This window comes from Corapipo altera, unplaced genomic scaffold (genome assembly GCF_003945725.1).
Source record: "Corapipo altera isolate COAL_440 unplaced genomic scaffold, ASM394572v1 0, whole genome shotgun sequence".
Classification (NCBI taxonomy): domain Eukaryota; kingdom Metazoa; phylum Chordata; class Aves; order Passeriformes; family Pipridae; genus Corapipo; species Corapipo altera.
In genome coordinates, this window is record NW_020884872.1 from 7,994,278 (window position 1) to 8,020,327 (window position 26,050).

At 39.5% G+C, this 26,050-nt stretch overlaps 1 protein-coding gene across 1 annotated transcript in view; it reads right to left on the reverse strand.

Moving 5' to 3' along the window:
- Nucleotides 1-1,790: 1,790 nt before the first annotated feature.
- OTC (ornithine carbamoyltransferase) overlaps nt 1,791-26,050 on the reverse strand; it is a 29,808-nt gene continuing 5,548 nt past the window's right edge. Inside the window, exons 4-10 of the mRNA XM_027650719.1 lie at nt 20,210-20,297; nt 14,749-14,902; nt 7,634-7,756; nt 5,394-5,447; nt 5,139-5,288; nt 3,979-4,116; nt 1,791-1,978 (exon numbers count right to left, since the gene is read on the reverse strand). Coding sequence (XP_027506520.1) covers nt 1,919-1,978; nt 3,979-4,116; nt 5,139-5,288; nt 5,394-5,447; nt 7,634-7,756; nt 14,749-14,902; nt 20,210-20,297 — 767 coding nt within the window. The 3' untranslated portion in view covers nt 1,791-1,918. The remainder of the gene's footprint in view (nt 1,979-3,978; nt 4,117-5,138; nt 5,289-5,393; nt 5,448-7,633; nt 7,757-14,748; nt 14,903-20,209; nt 20,298-26,050) is intronic.

Here is a 26,050-nt window from a genome sequence, read left to right on the forward strand (position 1 = left end):
AGCAGGGACTATCATCCTTTGCTGTATATGTTCACAGAGGAATAGAACCCTATGAAATTACTCTCCTGGAAATGTTGGACCCTGTTGCTCACGTGTTATGCAGCAGATCTGTGCATGTGTTATAAAAATGTCAAGGGGATTCAGCTGTCTGGCATCCTGCTCAGATTCCTAAGTACAAAAAGAGCCATCAATAACCGAGATCCACATTAGCTCTAATCAGAGCACAGGGAAGCAAAAGAGGAGCAGGAGATTGTTAAACTGTTCACCATGAAACATTTAACAATAGAGCTTCGTTATTATAAATCTGCCTGACTTCACTGATAGTACATCAATCAACACAATAAAACCGATATTAATGTGTTTTTTATGGAAGGACTAGCAAAGTGAGTTGTCTTACTCTCAGACAGCACTAAAATCAGGTCAATAAGGATATCTACAATTCTAAGCACTTGAACAACTCCAAAAGGACTAACCATACTTTTATGTATCTTACTGAACTGGAACCTAATTCAGAAAGCAGAACCTACTACTACCAGAAATATGCAGTATTCTATGCATTTTCCTCCACATACTGAACTGGGAAGCAAAACATTGATTTCTAGCACATACCCTATTCCAACATCACTGATGCATCCAGATGCCTGCTGCAGTGTAAATGTTCACTGAATTATTGAAACCCTTGTAATGTTGTAAAGGAAAATGTTAATCTTAACAAGACCAACACAAATGCCTGCAAACCCAAGAAATCAATTGTAAATAGATAGATAGAAAAAAAATGTATCTTTTTTTTCATTTCAGTGATCTGTGTGGCCCTGCAGTGAACTCTAATTTTGAAAGGAATTAAATAATGTTTTGCAGCTGGTCAGAAAACACAAATCCATTTGCAGAATTTTTGAAATATCACAGATGTTGTCCTGGTATTACAGTGAGAAAAAAGCCAACATATTTTTGAAACTATTTAGAAAAAAGAAAGGTGTTTTTTAATAGTACTCAAAGCTTTACCTGAAATATTAAATGCACATACCCAGCCATCACAAAACCTACAAATGTCATGAATCTGTCTATTACTGAGAAGGATTATCTGAAATGTACACTGTCTTACAGTGCCAGACAAAACGCAGTAAATTCTTTCTGCAAGGGAGCTGCGTAAGTTTCATCATGTGATGCCCCTCATGTCTGCTTAGGGAAAAAAAAAAAAAGGAAATAGAAAATTTGCTTCTTTAGCCAGAGTTTTGTTTAGGGAATGAGGGTCTAGGGCAGATAGGCAAAGATTGAACCAGTTCCTTCCAGCCATCTATCTCTGCTGTATCCAGCTCTGGAAGCTGCTCTATTCCAATTCCACAGCAATATCCCCCTGTGCCAGCCCACAGGAATGTCATGGAGGAAGATAATACTCCCAAGGTCTCTGTATTTTTGGTGTCAAACAGAAGTGGGGTTTGGAGGTTGGCTGGAGGACAGAAACAGGAGCCAGGGTGCCCAGGAAGCACAGGCAACCAAGGCAAACTGAAGCACTGCTTCTCCTGCACACTTCCCAAAACAGGCAATGAAAGGCACAGGTTTGGGGAGAAGTTTATGTCTGTCATATCACACCACACAAGTTCAAACACAGCTACAGGTAAACTGTGCCATTCCTATGCAGCTGGTAGACCCAATCATTAAGGTACGATCTTGGAATGTTTTTCGTGATGCTGATCACTAGGACAGCAAGCTTGGAGCATCCAGGTGAAAAGCAGCTTCTGGAATGGTGTCTGTTGTCTTGAACATTTTCACAAATGTAATGCAACATTATGCAGCAAACTATATGGTTTTATTCAAATATCATTCATTGCCTTGATCCTTTATGAAGAAGGTCTATGTATTTGAGGACCAAAATATTCTGCCAATGAAGAATATTTTTCTCCTGGTGGGAATCCAAGCATCAAAATGTAGGTTTTTGTAGCTGTGGTGAGTAATCTGTCAGCAGGGAAACCATGACAGCCTAGAGGAGGAAGAAAAGAAAAAATCCAATCACATTGGAAACAGATACTCCATAAAATAAAAAAGGGGAAATATTTTCCAGCTCTGAAATCCTGTGTTGAAAATTATTGTCCTGACAAAAACTGCACACTTAGATTTATTTGCTAGAATTTCTGATGATGAATCAGGAAAGAGTTGAAAATCAGTTCAGATGTTAGGTATTGTAGCTGACAGATTTTCTCAGTGTGCACAAAATATATTAATGGACAGGTTAGGAGCAATTCAGACAGGCATTTAGATCAAATGCTGAGAGTTTTTTTATCATGTTGTGTTGTATTCTCAGTTAGTTCTAGGAGATGCTGTAGGTATCCAGACATCACATGGGCTTGCTTGTGGATTTCAGCAGAGCTTCCATTAGCATCAATGAGAGCCTCACTAGAATAAGGACTTTGAAATTTATCCTGGTTTAGCTATACTTTCTGTGGCAAGACATGGAAAATCCTTGCTGAGGTTGATTGTGTGTCATCTACCCCTCCTGAGCTCCCTGCCCAGCCTTGGGTTTGGCTGTGGAATGAGAGTAATGGGAATGTCAGCTAAGTGAAACATGGTGTTGCAGCAGCTCTGCTGCCCATTCCACACCTGTGTACGTAACAAGCCCTGTGCTTGCTTAGCTTCCACAAGGTATTACCCGGTTCACACTGTTGTGATTTCACAGCAGTGACTGAGTGCAGATTGTTATTTTGGCCCAGAACTGGATTTGTGAGTGTTCTCCAGGGATTGTGATCTTGTTGCTTGTCCTGCCTTTCCCTTCAACACTACTCAGTGTGATGGGGCATCCCAGGCCCACTGAGGTGACTGAATATAGAGCTGTGCAGCCCCTCAGTGCTGACCACGTCACAGCTGCACTCAGCCCTGCTTGGATCTACAGCCAAGCAAATCATTTATTCTTCAGTTGGCTCTCTGAGCTGAAAGTAGTAGAAAATACAATATAAAGAAGACCCATACATTCATTATTTTTATAGCTCGGGAAAAATACAGAGATGACATTTTTCTTAGACCCACAAAAAAAGTGCATCTGGAACTTAAAGTAAAGGTTTCTTTTTCTTTTTTAAAAAATAATATTTAAAGCAATTAGAAACATTGTAAAATAAAAATGAAAAATATGAGTATTTTGTTGAATTTTGAGACCAAAGATGTGAATTTAGCACTAATTTGCTAGTAATTTTAACCATGTCCAAAATCTGAGTTTTTAGTAAACACAGTGCTCAACCCATTATTGCTTCCCTTGTAGCATATCTAGAATTCATCTCAGAGCTATGACAAAGACATTTCTGGGGTTTTTTCCCCTCTGAAAGTTTTCACTATCTTTTGTCAACATGATGGTTCTAAAGCCAAAAATAAATAACAGGCTACTGAGATCTGGCAGTAATTCTATGAAGTTCTAGGAATGCTGACAGGGGAGTTATGGTTTATGTTAATTGCCAAGTGTCCTCTCATGGTTCCCATGGATTATACAGTATTACCCACACTATAACTTTTCAGGGTCTTTCAAACATATACTCTTCCAGCACTTTCTCAGGGAAAGTTCCCATTGGTGTCAGCAGCAGTTTTTCCTGAGAGAAAATAACTAGCTTTTAAGTATATGGGAAACTAGTTTCTAAGGCCAGTCGCTGGGACCTCAGCATTTAACATGTTTTAAAATCGACCATTTGAGTTGGCAGTTAGAGTAAATGCAGTGATTTAAATACCAAAACATTACAGTTTATACTGTAGATTTCACTTAGTGGTAAAAGCTGGGTCAAGCAACAGCAGATCATTATTAAAATAGGTCACATTTGTGTCCAGAAGTATTTGTGCCACAGATATATATGTTGCCTATAGTCCAAATTGTCATGTGCTCTGGGGTGCATTTGAAACATATCTTTTAACATTTACTATTTATCAAGGAATCAAGCTGAATTTAAGCCTGTAATGCAAGGTAGAAGAGAAGCTGACCCTCCAACTACTGATAGTAGTTTTTACCATAATTGTCCATTTTCTGTTTTCAGCCTCCTGGAAAACCAACGACTGTGGGGAATAAAATACTTCATCATCAACTTCTTCAGGTTTTCTGGGTAAACAATGTAAAAAAGTCCAGTTGGAAGCAGCAGATTTTGCAGTCTGTAGATGAAAAAGCATATAAAAATAAAGACATATGTGAGGATATGAATAAAATCTTTAACAAGTAAAAAGGTTAAATTTTGTATTAACTCCCACTCTGGTTATTTGGATGATGAACTAAGAAGAATTCCACAGACTTGGAAAGAATTCCTCATTTGTGAATAAGATGGGAATATGTCCATTCAAGTTGGTAAGAGTTCAATACAGGCTTGACATAAGTCCGATATTCACTCTTATTTCTTTGGCTTTAGAAGGGGAGTAAAAACTCTGGTGATCTAGAGGATCAATAGAGCGCAATCTTTTTTTGAATGCCATACAGTAATATAACACTATCGATAATTGCAACAAGAACATACTAAACAATGATTTAAAAGGTTGTATATTTTTTCATTTTATATTATCACTCATTATATATTGATCTAATGCCAAGGAAAAATGAATTAAATTTTAGGCCAGAGACATGTCCATCAACAGCATTTAGCGAACTTATGTTAAAGTGCAGACGCTTAAACAAGTAATTTTATCAGGAAGGAAAATGTCCTTTTTATCTTGGATGATTAGTAGGTTATGATTTTCTCTAACTGATTTTGTGCTGACAAACATTTCAACTAGATGAATTTAAAGATATGTATTTAATGATTTATTCATTGACAGATATAGACAAATTGCCCCTAATGCTATCCAGGTGTTTAAGAGTTAATCTGTAAGCTTCTCATTCTAAATAAAATATAAAGGATCGTTTCTGGAAACAAAGAGGAGATGCAAAATTAGAAACAGTTTTTAGGCCATAAAGAAATAAAGGATTAGCTCTGCTGCACAGGTTCTGGAGCTAGGTCTCATTGGGAAGCTCTGAAAGAGGCCAGGCCTTGTGAAGTGTACAAGATAACTCAAACTTCGTTATCCTTGTGAGTTTTTTAAGCTGGAGGGAGGTCACACTCAAAAAAGTACCAAACTCATTCTTTGTTGATGTTGATTCTTATAAACGCAAACTGTAAAAACATAAACTAAATCTCAACTTTTACCTGCATTGTAATTTGATAACCTTGAAAGGCCTTTAGTCTTTCTTTCTTTTCCTCTTCTTGTCCCATGCTTATCCATGTGTCTGTAACTAAGACGTTGGCACTCTCTGCAGCTTCTAAAGGATCTGTTGTTAGAAGTAACTTGGTACCATACTAATGTGAATAAAATAAAGAAGATCAGCAAGACAAGGAACTTAATTTATAATGAAAATAAACTCTATTCAAATGATTCTACTAGGCTATTTTTTAGGCTCCTACCTCTTCAGAGTATTGTTCAGTTATTTTAGTTATTCTGAGGTCTGGTTCAAAGCCCTGCCAAAAGAGATAACAGGTAACATACCATGGAACATGTATAAGATCTTTACTGCTTATTAATGCTGGTTAGAAAAATACTGATTGAACCATTTGCCATGGGAAGAAGAATGTATTTCAGAACTGTAAAACATGGGGAAATTATGTTGGTTTTGTTGAAAGTTTATTTTGGAGGTAAAGTGGTGGAAAGTGTTCTGATAAGGTAAGAATAACGTATTTTACTAGTTACAGAATGAAATACCTATACATCATTTAATTTTTTGTACTAAACTGAATATTTGTTTTGTGCTTTATATTGTATTACAATGCAATACTCTAAGACACTTTCAGAGTACAGGAGTACCACAGACGTTTCAGAACCAACAGGAGCACCACAGACATGGTATTTGTCCTCAGACAACTGCAAGAGAAGTGTAGGGAACAGAACAAAGGTCTTTATGTAACCTTTGTCGACCTCACCAAGGCTTTTGATACTGTGAGCAGAAAAGGTCTGTGGCAGATTTTGGAACGTTTAGGTTGTCCCCTCAAGTTTCTTAAAATGATCATCTCACTCCACGAGGATCAGCACGGCCAAGTCAGATATGGTAACACATTTTCTGAGCCCTTTTTAATTAAGAATGGTGAGAAACAAGGCTGCGTTCTTGCTCCTACCCTATTCACAGTCTTCTTTAGCACGATGCTCCAAAGGGCCACGGTAGACCTCGATGATCAGGTCGGTATCTACATTCGATACCGTACTGATGGAAGTCTATTCAATCTAAGGCACCTGAAGGTCCACACCAAGACATTAAACTACCTTGTCCGGGAGCTGCTCTATGCTGATGACTCCACCCTTGTTGCCCACACAGAAGCAGCTCTGCAGCATTTAACATCCTGCTTTGCAGACGCTGCTGAGTTCTTTGGGCTGGAAGTCAGCTTAAAGAAGACAGAGGTCCTCCATCAACCTGCACCTCAGGAAGCCTTCCATCATCCCCACATCACCATTGGCCAATCAGAGCTCAAATCAGTCCAACAGTTTAATTACCTTGGTAGCCTCATCTCCTCAGATGGTAAGATCGACGGAGAGATAGACAACAGGTTAGCGAAGGCATATAGAGCTTTTGGAAAACTCCACAAAAGAGTATGGCGTAATAAACACTTGAAGAAAAGCACCAAGATCAGTGTTTACAGAGCCATAGTACTGTCTACTCTCTTATACGGTTCCGAATCATGGGTCATCTACCACCACCACCTGCGTCTCCTAGAACTCTTCCATCAACGCTGCTTCCGTACAATCCTAAACATCCACTGGTCAGATTTTGTGACCAACGCATCTGTTTTAGAACAAGCAGCAGTCACAAGTATTGAGGCCATGTTGCTGAGAACACAGCTGCGATGGGCAGGGCACGTCTCCAGGATGAAGGACCAATCACCGCCTCCCTAAGATCTTGCTTTATAGTGAACTTGCCATTGGCTGCCACATGAGAGGAGCCCCAAAGAAAAGATACAAGGACTTCCTGAAACAACATCTCAGCCTCGGACATCTTGATCACCATAACTGGTCTACTCTGGCCTCCAATCCGGAGGCCTGGAGACACACCATCTATAACGCAGCTGTCTCCTTTGAGAACACACGCAGGATCATTCTCGAGGAGAAAAGGCAACGCAGAAAGAACCGTGTCTTTCAGAATATAGCATCTAAGAAGTCTTTCTGTTGTGCCTTCTGCAATCGGATATGTCTGTCACGTATTGGCCTCATAAGCCACCAGCGTGCCTGTAGCAAATGTGGATAGAGCCTTCCCAAATCTTCCTTCGCGAAGCCCAGCCATGATGACTAAGACACTACACCATCCATCTGAACCAAGCAAGATGCAACACTTCCATCAATCTGAAACAAGTTTCAATTTTCTGGGGGAGGACAGAGGGCACTGGATGACTTTGTAACACTTTATCAAATGGAATTTTCATTCATCATTGTTTATGCTGCTGTCACGAATTCCCCTCAGCCTTTCTGAAGTTGGACTTGGTAGAACTACTCCTGCTTTTCATCAAAATAACTGGATCAGGATTTTGAACCTTGGTTCTGAAAACTGGCACTCAAAACATGTGCAAGTATCACCAGCTGAGGCTCTTGGCAAACACCTGAGTGGCCGAGACAAGAATGGGCAAAGTTTGCCTTCCTGCCTCCATGTGCAGGACTTCCTTACCTTGGGAGTGGCAATACGCAGGTGCATTCCCAGCTTTGCAGCACTTGTCATGATGGAGTGGAGGACATTGTTTCCATCCCCAATCCAGGTGATAGTAAGTCCATTCAGCCCACCATAGTGCTCCTGTCAAAGGAATCAAAAGCTCTGGGATTATGTTCCAGATGAGCTCAGCAAGACGATGGGTGAGAGGGATTGATCAGACAGGTCTGGTGCAAAAGCAGCTGGCTACCTCCAAATGCTACCTGCATGGAACAATACCTGGAGTTTACTGCACCTACAGGATGGTCAGGGAGGGAAAGCCCCCCATGTCTTACAGGAAGGCCCAAATGTGGCAGCTTCCTCCAGTACTGGGGGCTGGAACAGGCTCCCCAGGGCAGTGATCACAGCACCCAGTCTGACAGAGTTCAAGAAGTGTTTGGATGATCCTCTCAGGCTTGTGGTGTGACTCTTGGGGATGGTCCTTTACAGGGCCAGGAGTTGGACTCAGTGACTCTTTTGGATCCCTTCCAGCTTGGCATATTCTGTAATTCTGTGGCATGTTGGCACATATGCCATATGATGAGGCCCAGGTTGAGAGATACAGCACCACACAGGCAGTAACTTTAACACCAAAGCTGTACTGCCATTTTTGGTGCTAATAAACATCAGTGAGTGGTAGACATTCCTAATTTAAAGACAGTCCTAATGCCTAGAATAGAACTCCTTCCAGCTTTTCCCCAGACTGTACAAATACCTCTATTCAGGTTTGCTCTGGCTTGGTTGTTTCTATACAATATTCCCCTTGGCCATGGCAGTGGCCTTGCCCTTGGAGTGCATTTTCACCATCACAGCTGCACAGGATAGAAAAGAGCAGCACTCTGAAAGCAGCTGTGCCACTCATGGCCTGCAGCATTTATTCTCCAGTCTACAGTCAAAGAGGGCAGGGTTTTGTTTATAAGTGTGGATTGCCCAAACTTGAAACAGAGTTAACTATAGCTTTGCCTGATGGCCATTACAGCCTGTTCATGTGCAGTTACTCTGACCCTCAAGTCCAACAGGTAAGGCCTAAGGAGGAACAAGAATAACAGGAGTTTCGTGTTCCAGAGCAGGACAATTCGAGAGTCTTTAACAAGCTTTGTTTTAAGTATGCGTGTTTATAGGTTCTTAAGTTGATATCAAAAAGTTTGTGAAGATATAATCAAGTACTTCTATATGTATAATCAAGTACTTCTATATGGCTGCTCTGTATAACTCTACCTCATGGCTTGAAGGACTTTCTGGAGAGCCTTTTATTCTTAGTTCAAAACTGGGCCGTGCTACAATTGCATTGTAGTAGCTGGAAGCCAGACAGTGTTTCAACACTTTGTGTGACATGATTCAATGCTTGTCAGAGAGGATAAGCATCCACACTGTAGAGCTGTACTAACTGGCAACCTTGCAGGAGTTGCAGAAAAGATGCCAAAAGACTGAACAGGAAGAGGGCGGGGACTACCCCCTCCTCTCCTGGCAGCAGCTTCTCCTAAACAAATAGTTGTGAAGTCAATCCAGAACAAAGTTCTTGGCATTTCTGCCAGGGACCACAATTTTGAATCAAAAATGTTAGTACTTGAGATACCGAATTATACTAAAACACTGTAAAAATCTAAACCTAGTAGAGTCTTAAGCTGACTAGGTTTAAGGGTTAAAACTACAGTATTGTAAAACTATCACTTTTTCAGTAGAAGTTTGTTAGCAGCAGACTCATTGGCAAAGGTTTGATGCAAGGGCACTTACAGAAGACCAAATCAGGACTTTGTGAACATGGAAGTTATTTCAGTATAATGGTTCTTCATGTCTCTAAGGATCTTTCAAAGTCCTTCCACATCTCCTAGCAATGGTACTCCTAGGAGAAGGTCAAACCAAAGCATTTATTTAAGGTGTTGTTTCAATTTAGGGCTCAGTGATAGCTGAGAATGAACCCACAGCCAGGAGCAAATGAGACAGTCCTGAGTTCTTTTCATCTTACTGTTTAAAAATAGACATCACAGCCTGTAATGCTCAAAGCATTGACTAGTGTCACAAATATACTGCTATGTTAAACAACTTCCACCTTATTGCCAGCTGCTACTCTGCATTAAAAGAAGCACAGTGCATGCTAAATACTTTTCTCTGTTTTCCCAAGCTACTAGCTGTTACAGATAAAATATGAAGTACTGGAGATGTCTGTATAATGATCCTTGATATACATTGCAAATTGCAAAGTCACATCTGCAGTGATTACTGTGTAGAGTGGACATAGCTGAACTGATCTTAATGAAGATGTTTTGCTAATGGCTGGAGCCACACATAAGGCAGAGTCAAGCTGTGTGTGTGCTAGTGGAGCCTATTTTATATCCTGTGCTTTGTGCCCTGCTGCACTGCTGCTGTAACTCAAACCTCTTTATCTAAGAGAAGCTCACTGTGACTGTGACTGTACTGCTTATATGCACTCATCCTCAGATTACATGAAAGATGAGATAACTGTGTTGGTCAGAAACAGAATGCTTTGAGGCAATAAAAAAACTGTATGAGACATACTTCACCCCCCCCCCCCCCCCCCCCCCCCATTTTATGGTATGTTCTTATAAAACCACACAGATAAAATCCTGCTAAAAGTGTTTTGCCATGGTGGTAACACTCTAGGTTAAATCAGAACCTTTACAACACCTGCTGCTCACCAAAGCCTCTGAAGATATTTTCCCCCTTGCACCCCTTCCCAATTTTTCCAAACTCTGTTATGTTCATGTAGGCTTCATACCTGCTTGGGTGTTCTGCAGTTTCTCTTTATATTTGGAACATGACTTCAAAATATTTACACTCCTTGTAAAGCCACAAAAACTTTAACATATTTAGAAAGCCTAGAGTTCTTCTCCCTTATGGATGCTTCTTTGGCCAAATAGTGATTGCTGCTTAAGTGCCATAAAACATGGCTTTGCTATTCTCATGAAAAATCCCTGCTAAAAAATTAATGCTGATTTTACATTCAACTTTCTCATTCTCATGTTGTTTTTACAATGTTTCATTCTGTTCTTATCCATGGGTGCAGTGTATCAGTGTATTGAACCCTGGGAAAAAGTAAGCATGCTCAGTGTTTTGGCACTGCTGTATTTATGGAGAAGACTGGGTTAACTAATTAGGGACATTTGTGTCTGCCTCTGCCTGGACTTGCTTCCAGTGAGGCTGAAACCCTGACACCATTATAGATTAATTCTGAAATGTTTGACCACAACTGTCATAACAGCCCTCAATTAAAACAAGCTTTTGAATAATGAATCAATAATCTGTCAAATTTTAAAATGGAAAGCTAGGGACTAATCAAAGCTTTAGCCCTTTGGCATACAGTGCAATCCAGCAAAGGAGAAACTGGGCAAACTTGAATCTACTGGCTGTCAAACTGCTTAAGGCAGATGCTAGGCCAGTTATCTTTCATATTCCCACACTGTTTTTTGTCATGGTTGTTGAAACAGTATATACTAGAGGGTCATTCCAAATCTTAGTTGGGATTTCTAATTTTTAGAATAATAATGATGATGATGGTGATGAATTTAAAGACTATAGTAATTTGAGGTCTTTGGGTCACACGTTGAGGAGAAGTTGAGAATATATGGCAGCTCTCTTTAAGCTGGGTATCACCATTGTGTTATGCTGTTTAAAAAGAAAGCTCTGATGCATTTCTTATGCCAACCATTGCTTTCTGAAAAAGCAAATTCCCTCCAGACCAGTGACATAAAAAGGTAGTGGCATATGGATCCACTTTAATTATCAGTCTGGCCATCCTGCAGTCAGCTACAAGTTAGCTGATTTGGCCAGTGACATTAATATCAATTGAATCGATGTCAATACAGAGCCTGTGTCTGGAATACAAATTGTGTGATGCTGCCCTCCAGCCAAGCTGAGCAGAGCAGAAGTTGTGAGCCACAGCTTCTGCTTAGGACACTGGGTGGAATCAGCACGTGGCTGTTACGTGTCTTCAGCGCAAGCAGAGAAGTAAAGTCCTCACTGTGTGCACACTACCAGCACACAAACTCATAGCCTTTAAAGGCCAAGTCCCCAAACACTCAAAATGATGTTGTTTACATGTTTACAGCCATTTTTAATGGGATTTGACTCAAAAGCAGACTCAATTTAACAGAACTTTTAAGAAAAAAAGGTAGTATATAGCTAAGAAAAACATTTCTCTTGGCATAATAGAGGGTTTTAACCCAGACCACAGTATTAAAGGGCAGAGCCAGATTATAAATCAAACATGTGAGGGGCTCCAGGTTGCTCAGGAGGAAGGCACTGAGCAATCTCACCCAGTATTCATGACAGGAGCACACTCTACGATCTGAAAAGAACACCCTGAATACAGAATGAGAATTGACAGCCCTGTAAATAAAGCAGTTGCATTGTTTGGGGAATGCAGTGGACTATACTAAAATAACCACACTAAAATGCACTTATGAAAAGGGAATCAGAAGCTGGAAGCAAGAAAATGTTTTGACACAAAAAACCAGGCAATTATGTAGTTTCAGACCAAAGAGAAAGCACTTGAAGAGGATTCAAGAAGGCACAAGACAGGTGTAACGGTATAGAAAATGGAAGAATAAAAATGTGCTAAGCACGAAGAGGGCCAGAGTGTATGTACTGTTCCACTGGCATATGCACCAGAAACAAAAAGAAAAGAAAAAAAAGTACATTTTGGTTATTTAGTGACAGCAGGGAGGAGCAGGAAAATATTTACAGGGATTAGGAAGAGACATTTGTTTAAGAGAAATAAGCTGTACAAAATCTGTAATTACATTTAAATATAGAGCTACCAGTCTGTGCCCCTATTGTCATGTATAAATCAAATAAATTGCCTTTGCATTGCAGGAAAGCAGTCCAAGTGTTAAATATGGACTTCCAACTCACTTAGAGAAGCAGTGGGACTATTCCACATCCCTGTATTAATCTTCTTGCAGGCAGTACTTGGATAACATCTTGCTGAAAATCCCACAAGAAGTTCGATAGTGGAAAGTAGCAACTAGACCCTATGGTTCACATCTCTTCAAGTGTTAATCTTACTTCTGTGACCTAGTAAAGTTCCTCATATGATTAAAATGCTGGTTTAGTACATGCCACTGACTGTAAGACCAGTCTTTTCCACCTTGCTGTACAGTGGAAGGAGGAAAACAGGGAGGAGACCAGCAGGTCAGGAAGGGAAAGCACAGGCAGTGCCAACACACACACCGAGCTACTGAGACCTTCCCCTGCTTAGCCCTCTCTCCTCTTAAAAACAAGAATGGAAAGTGTGTCAGCAACCAGCAGAGTAGCATGCCCTTGGCAAAGTGGGGCAGCCACCCAGTTGCCCTCTAAAGACCTCCTGAAAAACTCTGGGCTGAGGAACATGGTGGAGAGAATCAGGGAGAAATGGGCAGAGGAAACACTGCTCTGCTTATCAGGCTGACTGTGAAAGTGCTGCAAATTTGAAAAAAAGTTCCATGGCTGTCCCAGGGCTGTGCACCTGCTGTTGCTGCTACCCAGGTATTCAAACCAAGGAAGAGTCCAGCTTGCAGGTTCATGTTCACTTGGAGCTTCCCCCATGGCTGCCCCATACAAGGACACAATGGAGGAGGAGCAGAGGGTGAGTACAGGGCATGTACTCATTCTGCTGCTCTCCATAGGTTTCCCTCTAAGATCAGTGGGAAAAGAGCTGCATCTCTAGAAGCTGATTGAGATGCTCAGTGGTCTCTCTTCATTGACTAGAGATGGAGTAGAGGACAACAGTGCTCTGAACATGGGTGCTGTAATCACTGGCCTGGATAAAACCAGGTTTGGGGACAGAGATACCCATATTTGTGTAGTCTGTGAGTCACAGATTATTCCTGAAGCTTGTTATTCACAAGTGATATAATGCTACTTAATAAGGTGTTTGCAAGACAGAACACATTGCAAAACAGAACCATAAGATTCTCCTGGTTTACAGTTGCACACAGTGTTTAGAATGAAATTATGACATTCTCATCACAACTTATTGTGTTATGTAATTTCAACACTGAGTCTGGTTCAATGTGATCTCACAAATCTCCCTTATCCTGGGGCATGAGAAGCATCTTAGTCTGAAGCTTACCAATTTTTGCTGGCCTCTTCACCTTGAGTATTAAAATTTTACAAAAAATAATGATAATTAAAATTAGAAAAAAGCAATTTTCACTAAACACACGAGTCTTTCAGTATTTAAAGTTTAAAGCATAAATAATTTAATATTACTCTCACCAGATCTTTCCCACTTAATGAATGTCCCATAGCAAAGTCTTCGACAGCTGAGAAACACAGCCAAATAAATCAAGAAATTATTCTACCCTCCCATTTTCAAGCAGTGTGATTTTTATTCATTCAGAAAGTAAACAAGGTCAGAGGAGTTCATCATAGTTGTCAACCAACACTGCAGTATAATAATAATAATCTTTTTTATAAGCCAGATTCTCAACTGATTGTAAAACCACATAGTCCTTCTGTTCACAGATAAACATCTGGTATTCTATATGCAAAATGTTATCCTGCTGTCAAACCAACTATTGCATTAGATAAAACTACAAAATACAATCTTTTTTAACAGCTCTTTGATGTGAACAAAGTTTAAATTGGTTCAAGTGCCAGAACACTAAGATTTTGCATTGGTAGCAATAACTGACTTTTCAAAACAAATTTGTTCAACCAATCTCCTAATATATGGATACTGTTTCTTTTTAAACTGTTCATAGATTAGTGAGGAATCAAGAATGAACTAGTGAGGTTTTTTAGGTCAGTGGAAAAACTTCCACTGGCTTTGGCTAAGCCAGCTTCTCACCTTTATCTTAATATGTAAAGCTCCCCGCACATTTTTTGTGTATGTGGAATTACAACCTAATTCCAATGAAATAATTAATTTTATGCTTAACTTTACTTCCACTACAGCTGATAGGACTACATAATTATTTTAAACTAAACAGGTCCTTAATTATATTGCTGGATGAAGATTTCTTTAAATAACAAGTGCCATGCAATTACCACTTAGAAAAACCTGGGAATAAATGTTTTTGAACCTGACTTCCCCAAATACTTACCAAGGCTAAGACTTAGCAAGAAAAAAAAATAAAAATTGGTTATATTTTTACCTGAAGGGTTAGGTAATCAGCTAAAATCTGGAGAGGGTGATATAAATCAGACAGTCCATTGATTATTGGGATCGTGGATTCTTTTGCCATTAGGTCCAGATCATTATGCTTATAAACTCGAGCCAAGACTGCATTTGTCATGCTGGACAGCACCCTGGAGATAGCAGAAAATACTCAAACATAATAAATATAGCCCTGTTGCACTCTTCAGCATGCAACACATGAATATTAATGAAAATGGTAATGAATCAATATTTTTCAGCTATCTGAATAATTTATCATGCCTGCAGAACAGACTCAAATGTAGTCATTTAACAAGCTGCTAAAAAGTAAGCAGTTTCAGTTATTAACACACTATAGTAAGTAAATGAAAACTGTTGCAGTATTTTATTCTTTTCTTCTCTTTGGGGTTTGATTGTAGATGTAATATCAATACATGTTGAGCTATCTGAACTAAGACAAGAGATTTTGTGAACTGTAACTTTTGAAGAATTTGATAACTTCAAAAGAGATAAAGTGTAAGATTTCTGCAGTCCTTTAGCAAAAAGCAAATGTAGGACTGACTGAATACTACAGACTATGCATGGTAGTCTGACCTTTTTGAGGATTAGAATATAGATCTATCACAGACTGCCACACTTATTTACTGATCTCAATTAACACAGAAACAACAGGCCAAAACACCAGCCTTTTCTTTCTCCTACCTGCAGACCTTTGTATTGACACACATAGTATCAACATTAATATAATGCCCAAATTTGAAACTCAGTATAAGGACAGGGGCAGGCTATGCCCTTAACCTCATTTGCCAAAGTGTGAAAGACAGAGATTAGCATAGTGGATTAGCACAGTACACTCTGAATTCTTTAGATAAATTAAATATGGATTGGAGCTCTTCATTTCCCTGCATTTCTGTGTTTTAATCAGGCCCTGAAGCCTGACTTTGAAGTAGCATTTTTTGTGTTTTCATGTTATCTATAATATGACATTGAAACAAAACATAGAAGAGACTGAATTAGAAGAGCATGAAAAAAATCCTTGCAGTGTCTGTCCTCCTGATCAGCCATGAAGAATTCTCGTATCTCTTCACGTGGATATAAGGCTGTTAATGCTGTGATCAGTGAGGTGTCCTGATGAAGTCAGTAACAAACATTTTCTATTGACACCAGATATTGCTCACACAATCAAAACTCATAAAATGTTACAAGACTGCCTGTAGAGCTCTCTCTGAAGAAAAGGCTGCCAATAGCAGCTAAAGTGAAAAGGAAAGTCAAAACTGAGCAAGGTATTTACTGATTACAGTGTACTGCAACAGTTGCTGTTTGTGCCATTATTTCTTCTTAGCTCATGAGTTCCCTTCTCTGTGCAAAACCTGTTCTGTTCTGAACTAGTCATCAGGGATGGGATGCATGCTTCCTTCTCACATGTGTCCACCCTAAACAAGAGAGCCAGTTCAATCAGCCAACAAAAAGAGGCAATCACATTGGGAAATTGCCCATTTTCCTTAGACTTTTTTTTTTTTTTTTTAGGCTGTCAGGACAGCTGATTCCTATTTGACACAATTGATAAAGAATTTAAAGATGGTTCCTTTGCAAGGTCTGCCATTAGAGGAAATTCAGTCATAATCACCAAATAGTGTAAAGTGCTAGATTTTCACCCTTTATCTGCTAAAAGCAGATACTAGACCTGTTACACACTTACCAGGAAGATATCAAACAGTCCTTCTGCCAGCATTTCTAGATGTCACATCTTATAGTAGGAAACCCAGGTGGAAACTGGGTTTATTCTTTGTGAAATCAAAACAAAATTACATTCAGGGGGAAAAAAAACCAAAACAAATAGACTTCACCTGGAGGTCTCTGATTACAGGAGAATGATGAAGTCTTCTGTAATCAAATCAGTTTAAAGCAAATCATGTAAGTCTGGAATTGCATGGAGAAAAGGATCTGAATAGATAAGAGTCTTTAGTAAAGATGAAGTTTTGGAAGGTGAGAGGGAGTAAGCACAGAATCATTAGGTGTCTTTACATTTAAGGTTCTTATTTTATCTTAACTAGAGGGTCTTTCTCTCTTTTCATTCTTTTTGTAAGACTGTGAGACTATGAACTTCAAAATCCCAGAGCCTGGAAATATATTGTATTGGAATATTGAGTGTATTGGAATGCTGCATATCTCTCTTTTCAAAGTAACTTTTATTTCTACAGAGAAAAATTAGATTTTTTTTTTTTTTTCTTAAGTGTATCCTCTGAGGAATCCTAAATTAAACAAAAAGTATGCCTGTTTGGTTTGGCAGATCTTTGCATTTGAAAATGAGGCATTTACATATATTTTGCATAGAATACTGCTATTTAAGACAGTTTTGCTTTTATTTGGAAAATGTATATCCATTTAAAAGCTTTAGACTTCTGACTACTTCACTGTCACTCATAGTCTTACAGGGCCATAGGGTGGATGTGCTTTCAGCAAGCAGTGAGAAGTAGACCCATTCCCCATAAACGCAGAGATTCATCCCCTAATAATTCCAGTGGACTGCTAAAATCATTCTATGAGTTCTTCAGTGCTGTCACTGAACCCAATGGCCCCTGGGCTTTGCTGGTGCACAGTGGAACTGCTCTACAGTAGCAGATACAGATACAGGACTTATATTTCATTTCACGTAATATATCAGACATGCTAAACAGATCTGAAAGGCTGAGAGCTCCTTAATGGGCGGTAACTTTTTGCTACTGTGTCAGCATAAATGTAAATGTCTTGTGAAACATGGAACAACTGATTTATGAGCAGGTAATAAGTCTTAAAATACGTTCACAGCAGCAATGCTTTCAACCCCTACCTACAGCAACTCTAATAAAAACTGTGACTTTTATAGACCTGTTCTCCTTTTGCTTTAAGTCTCAATCTCAAGTACTTCTAAGGCCTTCAGAGCCCTAGACACATGGCTGTAAATATTTGAAATGCCCTCTGGGTCTACTACAGGCATTCTTTTTTTTTATTCTTACATTAACTGAAGGAGGTTGGGATGTTATCTTTCATTCTCAAGAAATGCCAGGGAATTAACACTCAGGTTGTTCTTTTGGGTAAACTGCTCAGCCTTGATTATGCAAAGTCAATAATACTCTTGCTAATGAGAGCAGGAATGAAGCAGAGCACACAGGAATGAATTAGGACTCTGTAAGGACTTGGGAAAGCCCCCAATCTGCTGTAGCAGGGGAGTGCTGTGACTCAGCAGAGGAGCAAAATACCCAGGTCAGAATCATAGATAGGGATTTATTTCTGGAAGAGCAAGCAGTGACAAAGAAAAGGGGGCTGAAGGCTTGCATGGGAAGTGAGTATTGTGGGAACTTTCTCCACAGAATGGGGACACCTTCAGAATGGTTGAAAGATTTGCTTGCTTCTATTTATTGCCTTGTTTCTCTCGTAGCTTACTGTCTGCCTTTTTCCCTTTTGCTTGTGTAAAAAAAGGTCATTCAGGAGACTGTGAATGAAAGATTTTGTGTGCCTTTATTATCCCATTTGTGAAGAAGAATTGAAAACTGACCTGTTAAAGTGTTTGTGTATCAGAATTGTCCTGCTTAAACTAGGACTATTTCTTTTGAAGGAATGTATTTGAATCCTGTGGCAGTGTATGAGCTCTTCTGAACTGGACACAGTGACCTAATGTACCTCAGACTTGACTGTTAAGCATCAGAAAAATCTGTTCCCTTTGCAGGCCCACAAATTTACACAATTTTTGAATCTCTTAAACTTGTACTTACTAAAACCAGGCTTTTGTTGAAACACCTGAACACTATCGATATTGACTTACTGGAGCAAACCCAGAGGAGACCACGAAGATGATTAGAAGGATGGAGCACTTCTCCTATGAGGAAAGGCTAAGAGGATTGGGATTGTTGAGCCTGGAGAAGGGAAGGCTTTGGAATGACCTAATTGTGGCCTTTCAGTACGTGAAGGGAGCCCACAGGAAAGATGGAGAGGGACTATTTACAAGAACGTGTAGTGAATGGATCCAAACTAAAAGAGTAGGTTTAGATTTTACATTAGGAAAAAATTATTTACTGTAAGGGTGGTGAGGCACTGGCACAGATTGTCCAGAGAAGTTGTGGATGCCCCATCCCTGGAAGTGTTCAAGGCTAGGTTGGATGGAGCTCTTAGCAACCTGATCTAGTTGAAGGTGACCCTGCCCATGGCAGGGGCTTTGGAAGTAGATGATCATTAAGGTCCCTACCAACCCAAACCATTCTGTGATTCTATCATTGCAGCTTACTTTGATACTGGCAGTTATGTATATAGCAGGGAGTGAGAGTTAAGTACTTTCAAGTTTCAAGGGACTGAAATTTTTAATTTCTACTAAAAACACTCGTAAGTCTTCAACTTCAGTACTTAAAAACAAGAAAGAAAAATTTTAAATATTTAAATGTTTATCTTTTTTCTTAAATTTTCTTGAATTTCATCACAGAGAACAGTAACATAGTTCTCAAACAATCTCTCCAACTGACTGAAAACTGTGGTATTCAGCAGAGGCAATGGAACTCAGCTTCCTGATTGCATATTTTGAATTAAGCCTGATGAGTTTGACACTGCATATCTTTCACCAGAATTAAAGGGACTGTTCAGACACTACTAACCTTCCAACAGATGAGCCTGACTGAATCGACCTCAGTTTGCAAAAGGGCTGCCTAGAAAGCAGGACAATGCTTTCTAGCAAAACACAACCTCATGTTTTGTTTGCTTTCTGCAACATCGGAGGCAATCCACTGGAGAAACATCCTGAGCTCAGTTCTTCCCTTCTACAGCAAAGGAGATAGGCTGTTACCCGTTCCTGCATGCCTGTGGGACTGGGCATGATCAAGACCTTCCAAGGATGTCAGTAAGACAATAAAGCCATAGCACAGCCTCCACAGCAGTCCTGACAGTGGGTACAATTGTGGAAGAGGGTACACAAAATCAGAAACTAGCTGCTAAGTGTTGTTCAAATTTGATGCTGCTGAAACAGGGGAATCAGAATGGCCTTCATGGCCACCCTGTCACTGTACGTAGGCTATAATGGCAGGCTTAGGCCCACCAGCAGCTGGCCCAACTAACAGAAATAATGCTTTTTCTCTTCAATTTTGCTCCATGAGCAGCAGAACCAGAAGGTTTGAGTCTTGCTTGAGTATATGTGCTGTCATCACTGGAGTGTTACTACTGAGGTTCATAAAATGTTTCTATTTTTAAATGCAACCCTGATTAAACACTCTGTATGCCAAAATATTTCTCATTGTGACAATGGACAGTTAGAGTGGATGGCATAATGGTGTACTGAACTGTAGATTCTTTGAGCTGAGCTGTAAATATTTAAGAAATTTGGACTGCCTTCTGACATTTTCATAAAGAAAATATTAACTTCCAAAATTCTGTAAGATAGGTTTCGGCCCAATCAATTACCGAATACATAATGATCAATCAAGTAGCATTTTACCAACCTCACTGTATCTGTGAGACTCTCATTAGTGCCCAGATGTATGTCTTGTGTTGTAAAGAAGGAAGGATGTCCTCCAAGGAGAGCAAATCCTACAGTGAGGACAAATTAAAAAAAAAGAGAAATTTACCACCAGCGCCTCATATTTGCAGCCAAGACCAATATCTTCTTCATGTAAGATGCATTTATAGCAATAAAAGTAAAACTCAACAGGACATCCAAATGTTTCAAACACCTAATAATATATATGCTAAAATAATTAGCATCTGACACACAAGATAAAAATAAATGTACTTTGGAATAAAACCACTCAAATGTGATATCTTACTGAAATCCTTAGGAACAGTCATTCAGGCTCCAAGGCCAAGAGCATTACTGTGGCTCCCTGTTATGAGCCAGGAAATCCATTCATCATGCTGCATTTCAAGGGACTTTGCATCCTAGAAGGGTCATTTGAGTCACTAGGTGTAATTTCACATCCTTGTACATATCTAGATTTTCTTTCATGTACAGCCACTCAGACAGAAAACCCTAAAACTCCTCATACACTGTAATAAACTTGACTTTGGTCACAAATGACCGAACTCCTTAAAAATAGTAATGGAACAGAGAGAAAAGGAAAGGTCTCAGATGCAGCCATCATCCCTCTACCCTGCAATAGTTAGGAATTTACAAGGTAATCCAAGGAACTGGATGGATCAGGTCCAAAGAATAAAATCCATTCCTGAACAGCAAAGGAGATAGGTTTAAGTCTAAAGCCTCCTTCTTTTTACTAAGTGTAAAATCCATCGTGGCACATGTTGGGAGAATGGTTTGAGGAGTTCTGTTTTGTGAACTGTCACAGATGGTTTAGCATAAATCTTGCACAGGACACAGGGTCCTACAGCTGGGGACATACAAAGTGTAGTATTTGAAGCAGGCTCTAGGTAGCCCTGTAAGGCATTTTCTGTGTGCTGGGGAAGATTTTCCATATAAGAACAACTCCCTTCTAGGACAGAAATTGTCAGGGAGCTCTTGCCCTGTTGCTACTATTCATGACAGAGGAAATTTCCAGAGAACTGGAAATTCTCCAGTTCTGGAAGAACTAGGCAGAACTGGAAATTCTCCACAGAAATGAGGAGAGAATGCTGTGGGGGGAAAAAAAATTGAAGAAAAAAAGGTAAAAAGCTGCTCGGGCTGGTTGTAGCCGTTAGATGGCACTGCAGACATCTTCAGCACTGCAGCTTTAGCACGGCGGGTGTACAGACCTGTCAAAGATTAAAATCTTGATTCCACAGCAACTCTTCAAAAAAAGGATTAAATCAGGACTGAACATTGAACCCTTTCACAGATAAAACCAGCTAGCTACAGGCAGCAGGTCTGGGTCCCACAAATGGGCTCCTAACACAGAGCAACCCTTATTAACTTCCATCTCATGGGGGCAGCGGGGTTGAGGTGAGGTCTTCCATTCCATCAGTTCAACCAGTCTCTAGAGTTTAAAATGCAATAGATTAAAATAATACTGGAAAATCATTGCCTTTAGACTGCCTCAATTTCCTTAGAGGACCAATTAAAAATAATGATGCTCCAGATACCACCCAAAGGGCAAATTTCTGCTCTGTCCAGCCAGTACATACTTGTTTTATTGAATGGACCCATTTTTATTTTCCTATTGTTGTCATTAAAGATTGCTCTAAATCTCAATGAGGCTGGAGTCAGACACAGCAAACTTTTAAGAATAAGCATCATGTATTCTACCATTAATTTTTACTGTTAGAAAAGGACTATTTACAGGTTTGTTTGTTACTTTAACATCCTCTCTGCAGCTCAGACATGAACACTGTATTTATGGCAATGTGTATGCAAACTGTTGCCTAGACATTGCATCCTATCTGTTCAACGCAAGTTTTTAAGTCAAGACCTCAAGGATGAAATGTTATTTGCAGTAACTCTTCCTTCCAAAGTTCTTGTGGATTTTTTTGAAGGCGTATACAACTATGTCAGTGATTTATCCCTGCAAGTTCTACAAAAGACAACAGCTCTGCATTTTAGGCTTTAAATGCACACACTTTGGTAGATTATTCGCAGTCCAGGCAGGTTCCTATGGATGTGTTCTGCTTTCTATAAATGGTGCCCAGGTAAAAAAATAGGAATCTGGCCATTTATTCAGAATTGCCAGACGTCAGGCAGTGCAGTCGGAGCTGCCACCTGGAGCACATAGCAGAGTCCTAACGTGCTGGGGTTTCTGCTCATGAACTGGCCATCTGTGCAGGGCCTGGGAACATATTTCTATCCAAAACTTTCTGTCTGGAAAAACACGAATTCTGTGCTCTAGCTTTGTATGTAGTTGCAGAGACAGAATCTTTGCTTTGGATTCTTTGATCCAGAGTACTAGTAGAAAGAAAATAATGATGACTTTTGAAGATACACAGACAACAATCCAGCAAATAAGCACACACTGTAGTGCTGTGTTAAACTGCGAAATCTGATCCTCTTTGTTTTCGCAGCCTGGCCATAATCAAATACACTGCTAAATGTTTATATGAATATCTTCAACAAAAAACTTTATGTTCAAAATGCAGATTCAGAATAGATTATCATCTCATGTCCATCCTTCTCACTACTGTTAGTTTTTAAAATACACAGTTTTATGCCTCGTGCTGTGATACATTATTGACCCCACTTATGCAGACTCCTTCATGTAGGACGTGAGTGCTGGTGGGTGTACAGACATAGGTGAAATCTCCATCCCAGTCTGTCCCTGCTATGTGGGGTAAGTGGGCCAAAATGAATCCTACAGTTCACATGTTGGATACACAGCTGTGGGGCTGCCTCACTGTTACCTGGAGACATACATAGTCATCTTCTCAAACTCAAAGGAAGAATCTTTTTTAATAGTTCAAGATATATGGATTTGCATTTATTAATTCCCTCACTGCCTGCCAGGACTTATGAAATAGAAAGTATTTTTCAGTTTAGACTGATAGCAGGCATCAATTACAGAATATTCCTAAAGCAGAAGCCTAAAAATTGATGGACAGTTTTTGAAAGTTTTTTAAAGCTACCCCTCCAAGTGGAAAGTAAGCTAAATGTGCTTGGCCCCTTTGTAACATGGCCAAGCTAAATAATAGTTGGACATTCCAAAAGAAAACAGACCCTACATTCCTGCCATGCAGTACCATCCCTGCTGCATTAGTACCTATGAAATGATATGATTATTTCTGTGGCTTTGTGTAGTAATCTTCAGGCATGGACATTGTGTTCCTCTCACCCCACTGTGTAAGGGGAGTGAGTTGGGAGTAATTCCATTAAAGCCAGTGGCAGTGAACCTCTGTAAAGCTGTTAAGATCTTATATATTCCAGTGCACAGGAGAAGGCTTTCCTGCCTGTATTGTTTCCTCTCCATTTCTACCCTGTGACATATTGTCTGCATTCAGCATCTGTGAAATGGTTGGATTTATTTATGACTTATTCACTAAAACATAACTACAGCTGTATATTTTAAGAGCAACAGTGACAATCAGAATATTTTACACCAAGGTTATAACAGAAACAGGGCATTCACCTTTATACCATGCCTGAGGATGTTTATTTTACAAGTAATATATGAGCATGTGGAATATTTCTGTTTTCAAAAAGTACACAAGATTTTATACAGAATGAGTATGGGATTCTGACTGTGAAGAGGTACAGTACAATAGTAGAGATGTCACATTTTCCAATATAGTAGCCAGTGATAGTAATAAATCTAGTAGGCTCCACAAAACTGGATTTACTTTGCCAGTACTCTGTAGAAGTTACTTGTAGTTCTGAATTAAACTTATAACATCACTACTAGTCTTAGAATTGGTAAAATAATATGAGCTTCAGAAATACACTTTAGGACAAGATTAAAGAGGCCGTGCATTATACCCCAAGGAACTGTACATTATTCAGTACAGTTGCAATGTCATCAGAATGCAACAGTTCAGAGGTGGGATGTTGGAAAAACCACAGATGTCAACTGCTCTCTTACAGTTAATGTTTTGATAATATTTGATCAATCTTGATGACTGGGAGAAATGCTCAAAGACTGGAGGAAAACAAATGTCACCCCTAAGTTAAAGAAGGGCAAGAAGGAGAATCTAGATAATACAGGCCACCCAGCCCCACCTCAATCCATGGGAAAATGACGGAGCAGCTAATCCTGGACACCATTTCTAGACAGATTAAAGATAAGAAAATCATCAGCCTGGACTTCATCATGTCCCTCGACAGTGTCTCTCTCACAAGATCCTAGACAAAGTACTGCCAGCAGGTGAATCTTTCCTCTTTGTTCAGCACAGGTGAGGCCAAACCTGAAGTATTTAGCTTTGGGCTCTTCAGTATGAGAAACATGGACATACTGGAAAGAATCACTCTGTGAATTTGTTTATTATTTTTAAAAAATTATGTTCTTTATAGGCATAGGGACAGCAGGAATTCAGAAAAAAACTTCCATGGTGTTAATATGTCACAACAATCTCCTAGACCCTGCACAGAGGAGATTTTGTAATCAGTGATTTCCAAGTCTCTACTCCTTTATAATGAAACCCACTGATTTTCATTTGTTCCTGAGAGTTACAAAGTTTGTTTACATTAATCTCATCACTAGAACCACAAGTGATCTCCTTCAAGATATTGAAGGTGTAACTCATGGGAAGTGCTATTTGAGACAACTCAATAATTTTCTAAATAAACACTCCAATCCATTTCAATGCCCACTTTCACAGGACATTAGAAAACTGGTTTTAAATTAGCTTATTTAGCTAAAAGGAACACATGTGGCCCCACATTTGTTTTGAGTTAGAAATTCCAAGGGAGAAGTCATTTATGTTAAAAAACCAGCTGAAATGTGTAGAGTTTTCATAGACAGAGTCTGCCTTTGAAACAAAGTCTTAGGCTTAAGAGACTTAAGACCAATTAACCGAAGGTGTGAAGTTAATGCACAGAAGTTAAACTGCATTAAACTCCCTTGTGGAAGCTCTCACTCAGAAATAAATTGGTTTTATTTCACTGAAGCTTAATCCCTCTTGGATGAATTTATGTGCATTAACTCCCATACTTAAGTTAATTCATTTGAACTTTCCTGAGCTTCCCCCTTCCATAAGCCTTCAAAATCCAAGGACTAAGTAGCACTTCCCTTGGAATACAGAAGAACGAAGGATAAACAGATTCAGAGAATTCATTACCTGCCCATGTACCGTTAAGGCAGGCAGCTAGAAACTGGACTAAAAACTCAGGAATTAAAAGGTGGGTGGTCTTCACAGAGAATGAATGCACATTCATAAGTCCTGATTATCTGGAGAAAACAGAAAGCAACAACAAGTCTACTTAAAGAGCATGATCAGCAAGCAAGTTGCTGTGGCAGAGAATACAAAGGCAAATTCAGAAGTACTTGCAGTTACCATGTCTGCTTTTTCCTTCTGTTATTTTTACCTTTGCCTTTACATCTTGCAAAGAAATATGAATGCTCAATGGGTTTCCTGTCCCTTCACTAGGGAGAAGTCAGCCCAAGGGATGCTGGGTCAGCTTGAATGTGAGAATCTTCCTTGATGTATCACCAATTTATAGTTATTGCTTGCTAACATGTAAGTACGTGAATGATTTATTTCAGCAGTCCCACTGACTTCAGAACAACTACCATATAAATAAAGACATCATATGTGTGTGTTTCAGTGTTTCCAGAACTGTATCCTAAAAGAATAATATTCCAGTGCTTGATCTTATTAGGCTAATACCCTGGAGTCTCCATGAAGTTATCTTCCCCTATAGGTAATGACATTAAATTTTTCCCCTAATTTATATCAAGACATTACTGTGATTCCCAGCCTAAACAAATGCTTTG